The 20938-nt window shown below is 37.2% G+C and overlaps 3 protein-coding genes across 3 annotated transcripts; all 3 read left to right on the forward strand.

The window, feature by feature from the left end:
• Positions 1–561, forward strand: LOC136042111 (E3 ubiquitin-protein ligase rnf8-B-like). Its single transcript, XM_065727008.1, has one exon. It carries the CDS (start codon positions 1–3, stop codon positions 559–561), a length of 561 nt encoding a protein of 186 aa, XP_065583080.1.
• Positions 562–8566: 8005 nt separating this feature from the next.
• Positions 8567–9106, forward strand: LOC136042112 (E3 ubiquitin-protein ligase rnf8-like). Its single transcript, XM_065727009.1, has one exon. It carries the CDS (start codon positions 8567–8569, stop codon positions 9104–9106), a length of 540 nt encoding a protein of 179 aa, XP_065583081.1.
• A 5856-nt stretch (positions 9107–14962) lies between these two features.
• LOC136042113 (E3 ubiquitin-protein ligase rnf8-B-like) lies at positions 14963–15562 on the forward strand. The gene has a single exon (XM_065727010.1). It carries the CDS (start codon positions 14963–14965, stop codon positions 15560–15562), a length of 600 nt encoding a protein of 199 aa, XP_065583082.1.
• The last annotated feature ends 5376 nt before the right edge of the window (positions 15563–20938 follow it).

A 20938-nucleotide genomic window follows, 5' to 3' on the forward strand; every position in this document is an offset into this window, starting at 1 on the left:
ATGAAAAAGCATAAAGAAGGTAAAACGAAGGGAATTAATGCTTCTACTGCATTAACAGAGTCTAAGAAGAAGCCACTTGATATTAAAAGATGTAAACAAGCTAACCCGGACGAATTTAATACTTGCAAAGAAGTAACAGAGTTTAAGAAAAAAATGCTTGACCTATTGGATTCTGAACTATCTTGCAGCATCTGCTATGAGGTATTTGTTGAGCCAGTTAGACTGCCGTGTCTACACGCTTTCTGCGAAGCTTGCGTCCTTAAGAATGAAGAAAACCAAACAAAATGTCCTCTGTGTAGGGCCACGTACACAGTTGGTCGCAAAGATACCCTTTTAGCCGGTTGTATTCAAAACATTATCGAATCTGCTTATAATCCAAATGAAATGACTGAAAGGGATGAACTTGTAGCCGCCCATAAAGACTTGATAAGTCTGAAGATGGAGAGGAAGAAGAAAAAATGGAAAACTAAAATTTTAAAAGGGCTTTATTTTTTGGCTGATTTATTTGTTGTCTGTACTTCGTACTGTATCTGGCAGCATCTGCTATTAGTTATTTGTTGAGCCAGTTAGACTTCCGTGTCTACACGCTTTCTGCGAAGCTTGCGTCCTTCAGAATGAAGAAAACCAAACAAAATGTCCTCTGTGTAGGGCCACGTACACAGTTGGTCGCAGATACCCTTTTAGCCGGTTGTATTCAAAACATTATCGAATCTGCTTATAATCCAAAGGAAATGACCAAAAGAGATGAACTTGTAGCCGCACGTAAAGACTTGAAAAGTCTGATGTGGAGAGGAAGAAGAAAAATGGAAAACTAAAATTTTAAAAGGGCTTTATTCTTTGGCTTATTTATTTGTTGTCTATACTTCGGACTGTAATTTTTTATGCGAAAGCAATAGAACGTTCTGGGATCCTGTTTTTGTACTGTTTGAATAAAATTGCTGACTCAAAATTTCTATTAGGTGCATTTAGGAACAGTGCGAAGTGTGTCTGTGTGCGGGGGGGGGGGGGGGGTAGCAGCCATTCGATCACTTTGATTCTTAGAAAGAGCACTAGAATTTTTGATTAACAATCGAATGAGCCCCTTCCGAAGTTTCTATGACAGCGCTTTCTATAAAAACCTTCTATACACCAGTGCATAAAATACAACCCTTGCCCTAAGGGCTAGGGGGATTTGTTATCCTCAAAGACAAAATTTCTGGACCTTTCGATTCCTTTGAAAAAATAGCTATTTAATTTTTGTATTAGAAGTGTTTGGTAAAATGTTGGGTGTGGGAGAAGCATAACTCGTGTGATAGCGCGTGGATAACTCGTTTAATACTAAATCAGGAGTTAATCAGGGTTGTATATACAGACCGGGACACCGAGATACAAATGACGACCGGGACACAGGGAATATAAATGACGACCGGGACACAGGGACACAACTACAACGCGAAGCGCCAACCCAACAGCTAGTAGTGTATAAATGTTTTGCCATTGGAATTCCAACCTCTATCGCTGCAATATCAGTTTGCTGGGCTATGAAATGCATAAAGAAGCTAAAACGAAGGGAATTAATGCTTCTTCTGCATTAACAGAGTCTAAGAAGAAGCCACTTGATATTAAAAGATTTAAACAAGCTAACCCGGACGAATTTAATACTTGCAAAGAAGTAACAGAGTTTAAGAAAAAAATGCTTGAGCTATTGGATTCTGAACTATCTTGCAGCATCTGCTATGAGGCTGTGGTAATCATTAATTCAGTGCATCTTTTACTGTGATAATATATATACCGTGCAATGAATATAGTGTATAAATGTTTTGCCATTGGAATTCCAGCCTCTATCGCTGCAATATCAGTTTCCTGGGCTATGAAAAAGCATAAAGAAGGTAGAACGAAGGGAATTAATGCTTCTACTGCATTAACAGAGTCTAAGAAGAAGCCACTTGATATTAAAAGATGTAAACAAGCTAACCCGGACGAATTTAATACTTGCAAAGAAGTAACAGAGTTTAAGAAAAAAATGCTTGACCTATTGGATTCTGAACTATCTTGCAGCATCTGCTATGAGGTATTTGTTGAGCCAGTTAGACTGCCGTGTCTACACGCTTTCTGCGAAGCTTGCGTCCTTAAGAATGAAGAAAACCAAACAAAATGTCCTCTGTGTAGGGCCACGTACACAGTTGGTCGCAAAGATACCCTTTTAGCCGGTTGTATTCAAAACATTATCGAATCTGCTTATAATCCAAATGAAATGACTGAAAGGGATGAACTTGTAGCCGCCCATAAAGACTTGATAAGTCTGATGATGGAGAGGAAGAAGAAAAAATGGAAAACTAAAATTTTAAAAGGGCTTTATTTTTTGGCTGATTTATTTGTTGTCTGTACTTCGTACTGTATCTGGCAGCATCTGCTATTAGTTATTTGTTGAGCCAGTTAGACTGCCGTGTCTACACGCTTTCTGCGAAGCTTGCGTCCTTCAGAATGAAGAAAACCAAACAAAATGTCCTCTGTGTAGGGCCACGTACACAGTTGGTCGCAGATACCCTTTTAGCCGGTTGTATTCAAAACATTATCGAATCTGCTTATAATCCAAAGGAAATGACCAAAAGAGATGAACTTGTAGCCGCACGTAAAGACTTGAAAAGTCTGATGATGGAGAGGAAGAAGAAAAATGGAAAACTAAAATTTTAAAAGGGCTTTATTCTTTGGCTTATTTATTTGTTGTCTATACTTCGGACTGTAATTTTTTATGCGAAAGCAATAGAACGTTCTGGGATCCTGTTTTTGTACTGTTTGAATAAAATTGCTGACTCAAAATTTCTATTAGGTGCATTTAGGAACAGTGCGAAGTGTGTCTGTGTGCGGGGGGGGGTAGCAGCCATTCGATCACTTTGATTCTTAGAAAGAGCACTAGAATTTTTGATTAACAATCGAATGAGCCCCTTCCGAAGTTTCTATGACAGCGCTTTCTATAAAAACCTTCTATACACCAGTGCATAAAATACAACCCTTGCCCTAAGGGCTAGGGGGATTTGTTATCCTCAAAGACAAAATTTCTGGACCTTTCGAATCCTTTGAAAAAATAGCTATTTAATTTTTGTATTAGAAGTGTTTGGTAAAATGTTGGGTGTGGGAGAAGCATAACTCGTGTGATAGCGCGTGGATAACTCGTTTAATACTAAATCAGGAGTTAATCAGGGTTGTGGTATATCACCCTTAATATGGATCATTTTGATGGACTTTGTCTTAAGGAGCACAAGAAAGGCAACAGCAAAACATGGAATTAAATGGGGATGAAAAACTTTCCTGGACTTAGATAATGCTGATAAATTGAAGCAGCCTAGATTAACGTTTGAGCAAAATGAATGAGCTTTTATGTGTTTTGCAAGTTCAAGGTGCTAGAATCAGTTTGAAAATTAACGTTAATAGGGCTATATCACAATGGCTAGGAATATTTCAAGATGAAAAAGTGACCTTGGGTAATAAAAGATAGATCAGGTGGAAAAAAAAACTAAAAACTAATAAAAAAACTAAAAAAGCTAAAAAACTAAAAAACCTAAAAAAGAAAAAAAAGAAAAAAGGAAAAAAATGAAAAATAAAGGAGAAAAACAAAACTAAAAAACGAATGTATATACAGACCGGGACACCGGGATACAAATGACGACCGGGACACAGGGAATATGAATGACGACCGGGACACAGGGACACAACTACAACGCGATGCGCCAACCCAACAGCTAGTAGTGTATAAATGTTTTGCCATTGGAATTCCAACCTCTATCGCTGCAATATCAGTTTGCTGGGCTATGAAATGCATAAAGAAGCTAAAACGAAGGGAATTAATGCTTCTTCTGCATTAACAGAGTCTAAGAAGAAGCCACTTGATATTAAAAGATGTAAACAAGCTAACCCGGACGAATTTAATACTTGCAAAGAAGTAACAGAGTTTAAGAAAAAAATGCTTGACTTATTGGATTCTGAACTATCTTGCAGCATCTGCTATGAGGCTGTGGTAATCATTAATTCAGTACATCTTTTACTGTGATAATCTATATAGCGTGCAATGAATATAGTGTATAAATGTTTTGCCATTGGAATTCCAACCTCTATCGCTGCAATATCAGTTTCCTGGGCTATGAAAAAGCATAAAGAAGGTAAAACGAAGGGAATTAATGCTTCTACTGCATTAACAGAGTCTAAGAAGAAGCCACTTGATATTAAAAGATGTAAACAAGCTAACCCGGACGAATTTAATACTTGCAAAGAAGTAACAGAGTTTAAAAAAAAAATGCTTGACCTATTGGATTCTGAACTATCTTGCAGCATCTGCTATGAGGTATTTGTTGAGCCAGATAGACTGCCGTGTCTACACGCTTTCTGCGAAGCTTGCGTCCTTAAGAATGAAGAAAACCAAACAAAATGTCCTCTGTGTAGGGCCACGTACACAGTTGGTCGCAAAGATACCCTTTTAGCCGGTTGTATTCAAAACATTATCGAATCTGCTTCTAATCCAAATGAAATGACTGAAAGGGATGAACTTGTAGCCGCCCATAAAGACTTGATAAGTCTGATGATGGAGAGGAAGAAGAAAAAATGGAAAACTAAAATTTTAAAAGTGCTTTATTTTTTGGCTGATTTATTTGTTGTCTGTACTTCGTACTGTATCTGGCAGCATCTGCTATTAGTTATTTGTTGAGCCAGTTAGACTGCCGTGTCTACACGCTTTCTGCGAAGCTTGTGTCCTTCAGAATGAAGAAAACCAAACAAAATGTCCTCTGTGTAGGGCCACGTACACAGCTGGTCGCAGATACCCTTTTAGCCGGTTGTATTCAAAACATTATCGAATCTGCTTATAATCCAAAGGAAATGACCAAATGAGATGAACTTGTAGCCGCACGTAAAGACTTGAAAAGTCTGATGATGGAGAGGAAGAAGAAAAATGGAAAACTAAAATTTTTAAAGGGCTTTATTCTTTGGCTTATTTATTTGTTGTCTGTACCTCGGACTGTAATTTTTTATGCGAAAGCAATAGAACGTTCTGGGATCCTGTTTTTGTACTGTTTGAATAAAATTGCTGACTCAAAATTTCTATTAGATGCATTTAGGAACAGTGCGAAGTGTGTCTGTGTGCGGGGGGGGGGGGGTAGCAGCCATTCGATCACTTTGATTCTTAGAAAGAGCACTAGAATTTTTGATTACCAATCGAATGAGCCCCTTCCGAAGTTTCTATGACAGCGCTTTCTATAAAAACCTTTTATACACCAGTGCATAAAATACAACCCTTGCCCTAAGGGCTAGGGGGATTTGTTATCCTCAAAGACAAAATTTCTGGACCTTTCGAATCCTTTGAAAAAATAGCTATTTAATTTTTGTATTAGAAGTGTTTGGTAAAATGTTGGGTGTGGGAGAAGCATAACTCGTGTGATAGCGCGTGGATAACTCGTTTAATACTAAATCAGGAGTTAATCAGGGTTGTGGTATATCACCCTTAATATGGATCATTTTGATGGACTTTGTCTTAAGGAGCACAAGAAAGGCAACAGCAAAACATGGAATTAAATGGGGATGAAAAACTTTCCTGGACTTAGATAATGCTGATAAATTGAAGCAGCCTAGATTAACGTTTGAGCAAAATGAATGAGCTTTTATGTGTTTTGCAAGTTCAAGGTGCTAGAATCAGTTTGAAAATTAACGTTAATAGGGCTACATCACAATGGCTAGGAATATTTCAAGATGAAAAAGTGACCTTGGGTAATAAAAGATAGATCAGGTGGAAAAAAAAACTAAAAACTAATAAAAAAACTAAAAAAGCTAAAAAACTAAAAAACCTAAAAAAGAAAAAAAAGAAAAAAGGAAAAAAATGAAAAATAAAGGAGAAAAACAAAACTAAAAAACGAATGTATATACAGACCGGGACACCGGGATACAAATGACGACCGGGACACAGGGAATATAAATGACGACCGGGACACAGGGACACAACTACAACGCGAAGCGCCAACCCAACAGCTAGTAGTGTATAAATGTTTTGCCATTGGAATTCAAACCTCTATCGCTGCAATATCAGTTTGCTGGGCTATGAAATGCATGAAGTGGCTAAAACGAAGGGAATTAATGCTTCTTCTGCATTAACAGAGTCTAAGAAGAAGCCACTTGATATTAAAAGATGTAAACAAGCTAACCCGGACGAATTTAATACTTGCAAAGAAGTAACAGAGTTTAAGAAAAAAATGCTTGACCTATTGGATTCTGAACTATCTTGCAGCATCTGCTATGAGGCTGTGGTAATCATTAATTCAGTACATCTTTTACTGTGATAATCTATATAGCGTGCAATGAATATAGTGTATAAATGTTTTGCCATTGGAATTCCAGCCTCTATCGCTGCAATATCAGTTTCCTGGGCTATGAAAAAGCATAAAGAAGGTAAAACGAAGGGAATTAATGCTTCTACTGCATTAACAGAGTCTAAGAAGAAGCCACTTGATATTAAAAGATGTAAACAAGCTAACCCGGACGAATTTAATACTTGCAAAGAAGTAACAGAGTTTAAGAAAAAAATGCTTGACCTATTGGATTCTGAACTATCTTGCAGCATCTGCTATGAGGTATTTGTTGAGCCAGTTAGACTGCCGTGTCTACACGCTTTCTGCGAAGCTTGCGTCCTTAAGAATGAAGACCAAACAAAATGTCCTCTGTGTAGGGCCACGTACACAGTTGGTCGCAAAGATACCCTTTTAGCCGGTTGTATTCAAAACATTATCGAATCTGCTTATAATCCAAATGAAATGACTGAAAGGGATGAACTTGTAGCCGCCCATAAAGACTTGATAAGTCTGATGATGGAGAGGAAGAAGAAAAAATGGAAAACTAAAATTTTAAAAGGGCTTTATTTTTTGGCTGATTTATTTGTTGTCTGTACTTCGTACTGTATCTGGCAGCATCTGCTATTAGTTATTTGTTGAGCCAGTTAGACTGCCGTGTCTACACGCTTTCTGCGAAGCTTGCGTCCTTCAGAATGAAGAAAACCAAACAAAATGTCCTCTGTGTAGGGCCACGTACACAGTTGGTCGCAGATACCCTTTTAGCCGGTTGTATTCAAAACATTATCGAATCTGCTTATAATCCAAAGGAAATGACCAAAAGAGATGAACTTGTAGCCGCACGTAAAGACTTGAAAAGTCTGATGATGGAGAGGAAGAAGAAAAATGGAAAACTAAAATTTTAAAAGGGCTTTATTCTTTGGCTTATTTATTTGTTGTCTGTACTTCGGACCGTAATTTTTTATGCGAAAGCAATAGAACGTTCTGGGATCCTGTTTTTGTACTGTTTGAATAAAATTGCTGACTCAAAATTTCTATTAGATGCATTTAGGAACAGTGCGAAGTGTGTCTGTGTGCGGGGGGGGGGGGTAGCAGCCATTCGATCACTTTGATTCTTAGAAAGAGCACTAGAATTTTTGATTACCAATCGAATGAGCCCCTTCCGAAGTTTCTATGACAGCGCTTTCTATAAAAACCTTCTATACACCAGTGCATAAAATACAACCCTTGCCCTAAGGGCTAGGGGGATTTGTTATCCTCAAAGACAAAATTTCTGGACCTTTCGAATCCTTTGAAAAAATAGCTATTTAATTTTTGTATTAGAAGTGTTTGGTAAAATGTTGGGTGTGGGAGAAGCATAACTCGTGTGATAGCGCGTGGATAACTCGTTTAATACTAAATCAGGAGTTAATCAGGGTTGTGGTATATCACCCTTAATATGGATCATTTTGATGGACTTTGTCTTAAGGAGCACAAGAAAGGCAACAGCAAAACATGGAATTAAATGGGGATGAAAAACTTTCCTGGACTTAGATAATGCTGATAAATTGAAGCAGCCTAGATTAACGTTTGAGCAAAATGAATGAGCTTTTATGTGTTTTGCAAGTTCAAGGTGCTAGAATCAGTTTGAAAATTAACGTTAATAGGGCTACATCACAATGGCTAGGAATATTTCAAGATGAAAAAGTGACCTTGGGTAATAAAAGATAGATCAGGTGGAAAAAAAACTAAAAACTAATAAAAAAAACTAAAAAAGCTAAAAAACTAAAAAACCTAAAAAAGAAAAAAAATAAAAAAGGAAAAAAATGAAAAATAAAGGAGAAAAACAAAACTAAAAAACGAATGTATATACAGACCGGGACACCGGGATACAAATGACGACCGGGACACAGGGAATATAAATGACGACCGGGACACAGGGACACAACTACAACGCGAAGCGCCAACCCAACAGCTAGTAGTGTATAAATGTTTTGCCATTGGAATTCCAACCTCTATCGCTGCAATATCAGTTTGCTGGGCTATGAAATGCATAAAGAAGCTAAAACGAAGGGTAACAGAGTCTAAGAAGAAGCCACTTGATATTAAAAGATGTAAACAAGCTAACCCGGACGAATTTAATACTTGCAAAGAAGTAACAGAGTTTAAGAAAAAAATGCTTGGACCTATTGGATTCTGAACTATCTTGCAGCATCTGCTATGAGGCTGTGGTAATCATTAATTCAGTACATCTTTTACTGTGATAATCTATATAGCGTGCAATGAATATAGTGTATAAATGTTTTGCCATTGGAATTCCAGCCTCTATCGCTGCAATATCAGTTTCCTGGGCTATGAAAAAGCATAAAGAAGGTAAAACGAAGGGAATTAATGCTTCTACTGCATTAACAGAGTCTAAGAAGAAGCCACTTGATATTAAAAGATGTAAACAAGCTAACCCGGACGAATTTAATACTTGCAAAGAAGTAACAGAGTTTAAGAAAAAAATGCTTGACCTATTGGATTCTGAACTATCTTGCAGCATCTGCTATGAGGTATTTGTTGAGCCAGTTAGACTGCCGTGTCTACACGCTTTCTGCGAAGCTTGCGTCCTTAAGAATGAAGAAAACCAAACAAAATGTCCTCTGTGTAGGGCCACGTACACAGTTGGTCGCAAAGATACCCTTTTAGCCGGTTGTATTCAAAACATTATCGAATCTGCTTATAATCCAAATGAAATGACTGAAAGGGATGAACTTGTAGCCGCCCATAAAGACTTGATAAGTCTGATGATAGAGGAAGAAGAAAAAATGGAAAACTAAAATTTTAAAAGGGCTTTATTTTTTTGGCTGATTTATTTGTTGTCTGTACTTCGTACTGTATCTGGCAGCATCTGCTACTAGTTATTTGTTGAGCCAGTTAGACTGCCGTGTCTACACGCTTTCTGCGAAGCTTGCGTCCTTCAGAATGAAGAAAACCAAACAAAATGTCCTCTGTGTAGGGCCACGTACACAGTTGGTCGCAGATACCCTTTTAGCCGGTTGTATTCAAAACATTATCGAATCTGCTTATAATCCAAAGGAAATGACCAAAAGAGATGAACTTGTAGCCGCACGTAAAGACTTGAAAAGTCTGATGATGGAGAGGAAGAAGAAAAATGGAAAACTAAAATTTTAAAAGGGCTTTATTCTTTGGCTTATTTATTTGTTGTCTGTACTTCGGACTGTAATTTTTTATGCGAAAGCAATAGAACGTTCTGGGATCCTGTTTTTGTACTGTTTGAATAAAATTGCTGACTCAAAATTTCTATTAGATGCATTTAGGAACAGTGCGAAGTGTGTCTGTGTGCGGGGGGGGGGGGGGTAGCAGCCATTCGATCACTTTGATTCTTAGAAAGAGCACTAGAATTTTTGATTACCAATCGAATGAGCCCCTTCCGAAGTTTCTATGACAGCGCTTTCTATAAAAACCTTCTATACACCAGTGCATAAAATACAACCCTTGCCCTAAGGGCTAGGGGGATTTGTTATCCTCAAAGACAAAATTTCTGGACTTTTCGAATCCTTTGAAAAAATAGCTATTTAATTTTTGTATTAGAAGTGTTTGGTAAAATGTTGGGTGTGGGAGAAGCATAACTCATGTGATAGCGCGTGGATAACTCGTTTAATACTAAATCAGGAGTTAATCAGGGTTGTGGTACATCACCCTTAATATGGATCATTTTGATGGACTTTGTCTTAAGGAGCACAAGAAAGGCAACAGCAAAACATGGAATTAAATGGGGATGAAAAACTTTCCTGGACTTAGATAATGCTGATAAATTGAAGCAGCCTAGATTAACGTTTGAGCAAAATGAATGAGCTTTTATGTGTTTTGCAAGTTCAAGGTGCTAGAATCAGTTTGAAAATTAACGTTAATAGGGCTACATCACAATGGCTAGGAATATTTCAAGATGAAAAAGTGACCTTGGGTAATAAAAGATAGATCAGGTGGAAAAAAAAAACTAAAAACTAATAAAAAAACTAAAAAAGCTAAAAAACTAAAAAACCTAAAAAAGAAAAAAAATAAAAAAGGAAAAAAATGAAAAATAAAGGAGAAAAACAAAACTAAAAAACGAATGTATATACAGACCGGGACACCGGGATACAAATGACGACCGGGACACAGGGAATATAAATGACGACCGGGACACAGGGACACAACTACAACGCGAAGCGCCAACCCAACAGCTAGTAGTGTATAAATGTTTTGCCATTGGAATTCCAACCTCTATCGCTGCAATATCAGTTTGCTGGGCTATGAAATGCATAAAGAAGCTAAAACGAAGGGAATTAATGCTTCTTCTGCATTAACAGAGTCTAAGAAGAAGCCACTTGATATTAAAAGATGTAAACAAGCTAACCCGGACGAATTTAATACTTGCAAAGAAGTAACAGAGTTTAAGAAAAAAATGCTTGACCTATTGGATTCTGAACTATCTTGCAGCATCTGCTATGAGGCTGTGGTAATCATTAATTCAGTACATCTTTTACTGTGATAATCTATATAGCGTGCAATGAATATAGTGTATAAATGTTTTGCCATTGGAATTCCAGCCTCTATCGCTGCAATATCAGTTTCCTGGGCTATGAAAAAGCATAAAGAAGGTAAAACGAAGGGAATTAATGCTTCTACTGCATTAACAGAGTCTAAGAAGAAGCCACTTGATATTAAAAGATGTAAACAAGCTAACCCGGACGAATTTAATACTTGCAAAGAAGTAACAGAGTTTAAGAAAAAAATGCTTGACCTATTGGATTCTGAACTATCTTGCAGCATCTGCTATGAGGTATTTGTTGAGCCAGTTAGACTGCCGTGTCTACACGCTTTCTGCGAAGCTTGCGTCCTTAAGAATGAAGAAAACCAAACAAAATGTCCTCTGTGTAGGGCCACGTACACAGTTGGTCGCAAAGATACCCTTTTAGCCGGTTGTATTCAAAACATTGTCGAATCTGCTTATAATCCAAATGAAATGACTGAAAGGGATGAACTTGTAGCCGCCCATAAAGACTTGATAAGTCTGATGATGGAGAGGAAGAAGAAAAAATGGAAAACTAAAATTTTAAAAGGGCTTTATTTTTTGGCTGATTTATTTGTTGTCTGTACTTCGTACTGTATCTGGCAGCATTTGCTATTAGTTATTTGTTGAGCCAGTTAGACTGCCGTGTCTACACGCTTTCTGCGAAGCTTGCGTCCTTCAGAATGAAGAAAACCAAACAAAATGTCCTCTGTGTAGGGCCACGTACACAGTTGGTCGCAGATACCCTTTTAGCCGGTTGTATTCAAAACATTATCGAATCTGCTTATAATCCAAAGGAAATGACCAAAAGAGATGAACTTGTAGCCGCACGTAAAGACTTGAAAAGTCTGATGATGGAGAGGAAGAAGAAAAATGGAAAACTAAAATTTTAAAAGGGCTTTATTCTTTGGCTTATTTATTTGTTGTCTGTACTTCGAACTGTAATTTTTTATGCGAAAGCAATAGAACGTTCTGGGATCCTGTTTTTGTACTGTTTGAATAAAATTGCTGACTCAAAATTTCTATTAGATGCATTTAGGAACAGTGCGAAGTGTGTCTGTGTGCGGGGGGGGGGGGTAGCAGCCATTCGATCACTTTGATTCTTAGAAAGAGCACTAGAATTTTTGATTACCAATAGAATGAGCCCCTTCCGAAGTTTCTATGACAGCGCTTTCTATAAAAACCTTCTATACACCAGTGCATAAAATACAACCCTTGCCCTAAGGGCTAGGGGGATTTGTTATCCTCAAAGACAAAATTTCTGGACTTTTCGAATCCTTTGAAAAAATAGCTATTTAATTTTTGTATTAGAAGTGTTTGGTAAAATGTTGGGTGTGGGAGAAGCATAACTCGTGTGATAGCGCGTGGATAACTCGTTTAATACTAAATCAGGAGTTAATCAGGGTTGTGGTACATCACCCTTAATATGGATCATTTTGATGGACTTTGTCTTAAGGAGCACAAGAAAGGCAATAGCAAAACATGGAATTAAATGGGGATGAAAAACTTTCCTGGACTTAGATAATGCTGATAAATTGAAGCAGCCTAGATTAACGTTTGAGCAAAATGAATGAGCTTTTATGTGTTTTGCAAGTTCAAGGTGCTAGAATCAGTTTGAAAATTAACGTTAATAGGGCTACATCACAATGGCTAGGAATATTTCAAGATGAAAAAGTGACCTTGGGTAATAAAAGATAGATCAGGTGGAAAAAAAAAACTAAAAACTAATAAAAAAACTAAAAAAGCTAAAAAACTAAAAAACCTAAAAAAGAAAAAAAATAAAAAAGGAAAAAAATGAAAAATAAAGGAGAAAAACAAAACTAAAAAACGAATATATATACAGACCGGGACACCGGGATACAAATGACGACCGGGACACAGGGAATATAAATGACGACCGGGACACAGGGACACAACTACAACGCGAAGCGCCAACCCAACAGCTAGTAGTGTATAAATGTTTTGCCATTGGAATTCCAACCTCTATCGCTGCAATATCAGTTTGCTGGGCTATGAAATGCATAAAGAAGCTAAAACGAAGGGAATTAATGCTTCTTCTGCATTAACAGAGTCTAAGAAGAAGCCACTTGATATTAAAAGATGTAAACAAGCTAACCCGGACGAATTTTATACTTGCAAAGAAGTAACAGAGTTTAAGAAAAAAATGCTTGACCTATTGGATTCTGAACTATCTTGCAGCATCTGCTATGAGGCTGTGGTAATCATTAATTCAGTACATCTTTTACTGTGATAATCTATATAGCGTGCAATGAATATAGTGTATAAATGTTTTGCCATTGGAATTCCAGCCTCTATCGCTGCAATATCAGTTTTCTGGGCTATGAAAAAGCATAAAGAAGGTAAAACGAAGGGAATTAATGCTTCTACTGCATTAACAGAGTCTAAGAAGAAGCCACTTGATATTAAAAGATGTAAACAAGCTAACCCGGACGAATTTAATACTTGCAAAGAAGTAACAGAGTTTAAGAAAAAAATGCTTGACCTATTGGATTCTGAACTATCTTGCAGCATCTGCTATGAGGTATTTGTTGAGCCAGTTAGACTGCCGTGTCTACACGCTTTCTGCGAAGCTTGCGTCCTTAAGAATGAAGAAAACCAAACATTATCGAATCTGCTTATAATCCAAAGGAAATGACCAAAAGAGATGAACTTGTAGCCGCACGTAAAGACTTGAAAAGTCTGATGATGGAGAGGAAGAAGAAAAATGGAAAACTAAAATTTTAAAAGGGCTTTATTCTTTGGCTTATTTATTTGTTGTCTGTACTTCGGACTGTAATTTTTTATGCGAAAGCAATAGAACGTTCTGGGATCCTGTTTTTGTACTGTTTGAATAAAATTGCTGACTCAAAATTTCTATTAGATGCATTTAGAAACAGTGCGAAGTGTGTCTGTGTGCGGGGGGGGGGGGGGGGGTAGCAGCCATTCGATCACTTTGACTCTTAGAAAGAGCACTAGAATTTTTGATTACCAATCGAATGAGCCCCTTCCGAAGTTTCTATGACAGCGCTTTCTATAAAAACCTTCTATACACCAGTGCATAAAATACAACCCTTGCCCTAAGGGCTAGGGGGATTTGTTATCCTCAAAGACAAAATTTCTGGACCTTTCGAATCCTTTGAAAAAATAGCTATTTAATTTTTGTATTAGAAGTGTTTGGTAAAATGTTGGGTGTGGGAGAAGCATAACTCGTGTGATAGCGCGTGGATAACTCGTTTAATACTAAATCAGGAGTTAATCAGGGTTGTGGTATATCACCCTTAATATGGATCATTTTGATGGACTTTGTCTTAAGGAGCACAAGAAAGGCAACAGCAAAACATGGAATTAAATGGGGATGAAAAACTTTCCTGGACTTAGATAATGCTGATAAATTGAAGCAGCCTAGATTAACGTTTGAGCAAAATGAATGAGCTTTTATGTGTTTTGCAAGTTCAAGGTGCTAGAATCAGTTTGAAAATTAACGTTAATAGGGCTACATCACAATGCCTAGGAATATTCCAAGATGAAAAAGTGACCTTGGGTAATAAAAGATGGATCAGGTGGAAAAAAAAACTAAAAACTAATAAAAAAACTAAAAAACCTAAAAAACCTAAAAAAGAAAAAAAATAAAAAAGGAAAAAAATGAAAAATAAAGGAGAAAAATAAAACTAAAAAACGAATGCATATACAGACCGGGACACCGGGATACAAATGACGACCGGGACACAGGGAATATAAATGACGACCGGGACACAGGGACACAACTACAACGCGAAGCGCCAACCCAACAGCTAGTAGTGTATAAATGTTTTGCCATTGGAATTCCAACCTCTATCGCTGCAATATCAGTTTGCTGGGCTATGAAATGCATAAAGAAGCTAAAACAAAGGAGGGAGTTAATGCTTCTTCTGCATTAACAGAGTCTAAGAAGAAGCCACTTGATATTAAAAGATGTAAACAAGCTAACCCGGACGAATTTAATACTTGCAAAGAAGTAACAGAGTTTAAGAAAAAAATGCTTGACCTATTGGATTCTGAACTATCTTGCAGCATCTGCTATGAGGCTGTGGTAATCATTAATTCAGTACATCTTTTACTGTGATAATCAATATAGCGTGTAATGAATATAGTGTATAAATGTTTTGCCATTGGAATTCCAGCCTCTATCGCTGCAATATCAGTTTCCTGGGCTATAAAAAAGCATAAAGAAGGTAAAACGAAGGGAATTAATGCTTCTACTGCATTAACAGAGTCTAAGAAGAAGCCACTTGATATTAAAAGATGTAAACAAGCTAACCCGGACGAATTTAATACTTGCAAAGAAGTAACAGAGTTTAAGAAAAAAAAACTTGACCTATTGGATTCTGAACTATCTTGCAGCATCTGCTATGAGGTATTTGTTGAGCCAGTTAGACTGCCGTGTCTACACGCTTTCTGCGAAGCTTGCGTCCTTAAGAATGAAGAAAACCCAACAAAATGTCCTCTGTGTAGGGCCACGTACACAGTTGGTCGCAAAGATACCCTTTTAGCCGGTTGTATTCAAAACATTATCGAATCTGCTTATAATCCAAATGAAATGACTGAAAGGGATGAACTTGTAGCCGCCCATAAAGACTTGATAAGTCTGATGATGGAGAGGAAGAAGAAAAAATGGAAAACTAAAATTTTAAAAGGGCTTTATTTTCTGGCTGATTTATTTGTTGTCTGTACTTCGTACTGAATCTGGCAGCATCTGCTATTAGTTATTTGTTGAGCCAGTTAGACTGCCGTGTCTACACGCTTTCTGCGAAGCTTGCGTCCTTCAGAATGCAGAAAACCAAACAAAATGTCCTCTGTGTAGGGCCACGTACACAGTTGGTCGCAGATACCCTTTTAGCCGGTTGTATTCAAAACATTATCGAATCTGCTTATAATCCAAAGGAAATGACCAAAAGAGATGAACTTGTAGCCGCACGTAAAGACTTCAAAAGTCTGATGATGGAGAGGAAGAAGAAAAATGGAAAACTAAAATTTTAAAAGGGCTTTATTCTTTGGCTTATTTATTTGTTGTCTGTACTTCGGACTGTAATTTTTTATGCGAAAGCAATAGAACGTTCTGGGATCCTGTTTTTGTACTGTTTGAATAAAATTGCTGACTCAAAATTTCTATTAGATGCATTTAGGAACAGTGCGAAGTGTGTCTGTGTGCGGGGGGGGTAGCAGCCATTCGATCACTTTGATTCTTAGAAAGAGCACTAGAATTTTTGATTACCAATCGAATGAGCCCCTTCCGAAGTTTCTATGACAGCGCTTTCTATAAAAACCTTCTATACACCAGTGCATAAAATACAACCCTTGCCCTAAGGGCTAGGGGGATTTGTTATCCTCAAAGACAAAATTTCTGGACCTTTCGAATCCTTTGAAAAAATAGCTATTTAATTTTTGTATTAGAAGTGTTTGGTAAAATGTTGGGTGTGGGAGAAGCATAACTCGTGTGATAGCGCGTGGATAACTCGTTTAATACTAAATCAGGAGTTAATCAGGGTTGTGGTATATCACCCTTAATATGGATCATTTTGATGGACTTTGTCTTAAGGAGCACAAGAAAGGCAACAGCAAAACATGGAATTAAATGGGGATGAAAAACTTTCCTGGACTTCGATAATGCTGATAAATTGAAGCAGCCTAGATTAACGTTTGAGCAAAATGAATGAGCTTTTATGTGTTTTGCAAGTTCAAGGTGCTAGAATCAGTTTGAAAATTAACGTTAATAGGGCTACATCACAATGGCTAGGAATATTTCAAGATGAAAAAGTGACCTTGGGTAATAAAAGATAGATCTGGTGGAAAAAAAAAACTAAAAACTAATAAAAAAACTAAAAAAGCTAAAAAACTAAAAAACCTAAAAAAGGAAAAAAATAAAAAAGGAAAAAAATGAAAAATAAAGGAGAAAAACAAAACTAAAAAACGAATGTATATACAGACCGGGACACCGGGATACAAATGACGACCGGGACACAGGGAATATAAATGACGACCGGGACACAGGGACACAACTACAACGCGAAGCGCCAACCCAACAGCTAGTAGTGTATAAATGTTTTGCCATTGGAATTCCAACCTCTATCGCTGCAATATCAGTTTGCTGGGCTATGAAATGCATAAAGAAGCTAAAACGAAGGGAATTAATGCTTCTTCTGCATTAACAGAGTCTAAGAAGAAGCCACTTGATATTAAAAGATGTAAACAAGCTAACCCGGACGAATTTAATACTTGCAAAGAAGTAACAGAGTTTAAGAAGAAAATGCTTGACCTATTGGATTCTGAACTATCTTGCAGCATCTGCTATGAGGCTGTGGTAATCATTAATTCAGTACATCTTTTAATGTGATAATCTATATAGCGTGCAATGAATATAGTGTATAAATGTTTTGCCATTGGAATTCCAGCCTCTATCGCTGCAATATCAGTTTCCTGGGCTATGAACAAGCATAAAGAAGGTAAAACGAAGGGAATTAATGCTTCTACTGCATTAACAGAGTCTAAGAAGAAGCCACTTGATATTAAAAGATGTAAACAAGCTAACCCGGACGAATTTAATACTTGCAAAGAAGTAACAGAGTTTAAGAAAAAAATGCTTGACCTATTGGATTCTGAACTATCTTGCAGCATCTGCTATGAGGTATTTGTTGAGCCAGTTAGACTGCCGTGTCTACACACTTTCTGCGAAGCTTGCGTCCTTCAGAATGAAGAAAACCAAACAAAATGTCCTCTGTGTAGGGCCACGTACACAGTTGGTCGCAGATACCCTTTTAGCCGGTTGTATTCAAAACATTATCGAATCTGCTTATAATCCAAAGGAAATGACCAAAAGAGATGAACTTGTAGCCGCACGTAAAGACTTGAAAAGTCTGATGATGGAGAGGAAGAAGAAAAATGGAAAACTAAAATTTTAAAAGGGCTTTATTCTTTGGCTTATTTATTTGTTGTCAGTACTTCGGACTGTAATTTTTTATGCGAAAGCAATAGAACGTTCTGGGATCCTGTTTTTGTACTGTTTGAATAAAATTGCTGACTCAAAATTTCTATTAGATGCATTTAGGAACAGTGCGAAGTTTGTCTGTGTACGGGGGGGAGTAGCAGCCATTCGATCACTTTGATTCTTAGAAAGAGCACTAGAATTTTTGATTACCAATCGAATGAGCCCCTTCCGAAGTTTCTATGACAGCGCTTTCTATAAAAACCTTCTATACACCAGTGCATAAAATACAACCCTTGCCCTAAGGGCTAGGGGGATTTGTTATCCTCAAAGAAAAAATTTCTGGACCTTTCGAATCCTTTGAAAAAATAGCTATTTAATTTTTGTATTAGAAGTGTTTGGTAAAATGTTGGGTGTGGGAGAAGCATAACTCGTGTGATAGCGCGTGGATAACTCGTTTAATACTAAATCAGGAGTTAATCAGGGTTGTGGTATATCACCCTTAATATGGATCATTTTGATGGACTTTGTCTTAAGGAGCACAAGAAAGGCAACAGCAAAACATGGAATTAAATGGGGATGAAAAACTTTCCTGGACTTAGATAATGCTGATAAATTGAAGCAGCCTAGATTAACGTTTGAGCAAAATGAATGAGCTTTTATGTGTTTTGCAAGTTCAAGGTGCTAGAATCAGTTTGAAAATTAACGTTAATAGGGCTACATCACAATGGCTAGGAATATTTCAAGATGAAAAACTGACCTTGGGTAATAAAAGATAGATCAGGTGGAAAAAAAAAACTAAAAACTAATAAAAAAACTAAAAAAGCTAAAAAACTAAAAAACCTAAAAAAGAAAAAAAATAAAAAAGGAAAAAAATGAAAAATATAGGAGAAAAACAAAACTAAAAAACGAATGTATATACAGACCGGGACACCGGGATACAAATGACGACCGGGACACAGGGAATATAAATGACGACCGGGACACAGGGACACAACTACAACGCGAAGCGCCAACCCAACAGCTAGTAGTGTATAAATGTTTTGCCATTGGAATTCCAACCTCTATCGCTGCAATATCAGTTTGCTGGGCTATGAAATGCATAAAGAAGCTAAAACGAAGGGAATTAATGCTTCTTCTGCATTAACATAGTCTAAGAAGAAGCCACTTGATATTAAAAGATGTAAACAAGCTAACCCGGACGAATTTAATACTTGCAAAGAAGTAACAGAGTTTCAGAAAAAAATGCTTGACCTATTGGATTCTGAACTATCTTGCAGCATCTGCTATGAGGTATTTGTTGAGCCAGTTAGACTGCCGTGTCTACACGCTTTCTGCGAAGCTTGCGTCCTTAAGAATGAAGAAAACCAAACAAAATGTCCTCTGTGTAGGGCAACGTACACAGTTGGTCGCAAAGATACCCTTTTAGCCGGTTGTATTCAAAACATTATCGAATCTGCTTATAATCCAAATGAAATGACTGAAAGGGATGAACTTGTAGCCGCCCATAAAGACTTGATAAGTCTGATGATGGAGAGGAAGAAGAAAAAATGGAAAACTAAAATTTTAAAAGGGCTTTATTTTTTGGCTGATTTATTTGTTGTCTGTACTTCGTACTGTATCTGGCAGCATCTGCTATTAGTTATTTGTTGAGCCAGTTAGACTGCCGTGTCTACACGCTTTCTGCGAAGCTTGCGTCCTTCAGAATGAAGAAAACCAAACAAAATGTCCTCTGTGTAGGGCCACGTACACAGTTGGTCGCAGATACCCTTTTAGCCGGTTGTATTCAAAACATTATCGAATCTGCTTATAATCCAAAGGAAATGACCAAAAGAGATGAACTTGTAGCCGCACGTAAAGACTTGAAAAGTCTGATGATGGAGAGGAAGAAGAAAAATGGAAAACTAAAATTTTAAAAGGGCTTTATTCTTTGGCTTATTTATTTGTTGTCAGTACTTCGGACTGTAATTTTTTATGCGAAAGCAATAGAACGTTCTGGGATCCTGTTTTTGTACTGTTTGAATAAAATTGCTGACTCAAATTTTCTATTAGATCCATTTAGGAATAGTGCGAAGTGTGTCTGTGTGCGGGGGGGAGTAGCAGCCATTCGATCACTTTGATTCTTAGAAAGAGCACTAGAATTTTTGATTACCAATCGAATGAGCCCCTTCCGAAGTTTCTATGACAGCGCTTTCTATAAAAACCTTCTATACACCAGTGCATAAAATACAACCCTTGCCCTAAGGGCTAGGGGGATTTGTTATCCTCTAAGACAAATATTCTGGACCTTTCGAATCCTTTGAAAAAATAGCTATTTAATTTTTGAATTAGAAGTGTTTGGTAAAATGTTGGGTGTGGGAGAAGCATAACTCGTGTGATAGCGCGTGGATAACTCGTTTAATACTAAATCAGGAGTTAATCAGGGTTGTGGTATATCACCCTTAATATGGATCATTTTGATGGACTTTGTCTTAAGGAGCACAAGAAAGGCAACAGCAAAACATGGAATTAAATGGGGATGAAAAACTTTCCTGGACTTAGATAATGCTGATAAATTGAAGCAGCCTAGATTAACGTTTGAGCAAAATGAATGAGCTTTTATGTGTTTTGCAAGTTCAAGGTGCTAGAATCAGTTTGAAAATTAACGTTAATAGGGCTACATCACAATGGCTAGGAATATTTCAAGATGAAAAAGTGACCTTGGGTAATAAAAGATAGATCAGGTGGAAAAAAAAAACTAAAAACTAATAAAAAAACTAAAAAAGCTAAAAAACTAAAAAACCTAAAAAAGAAAAAAAAGAAAAAAGGAAAAAAATGAAAAATAAAGGAGAAAAACAAAACTAAAAAACGAATGTATATACAGACCGGGACACCGGGATACAAATGACGACCGGGACACAGGGAATATAAATGACGACCGGGACACAGGGACACAACTACAACGCGAAGCGCCAACCCAACAGCTAGTAGTGTATAAATGTTTTGCCATTGGAATTCCAACCTCTATCGCTGCAATATCAGTTTGCTGGGCTATGAAATGCATAAAGAAGCTAAAACGAAGGGAATTAATGCTTCTTCTGCATTAACATAGTCTAAGAAGAAGCCACTTGATATTAAAAGATGTAAACAAGCTAACCC

Source organism: Artemia franciscana, unplaced genomic scaffold (assembly GCF_032884065.1).
Source record: "Artemia franciscana unplaced genomic scaffold, ASM3288406v1 PGA_scaffold_67, whole genome shotgun sequence".
Classification (NCBI taxonomy): domain Eukaryota; kingdom Metazoa; phylum Arthropoda; class Branchiopoda; order Anostraca; family Artemiidae; genus Artemia; species Artemia franciscana.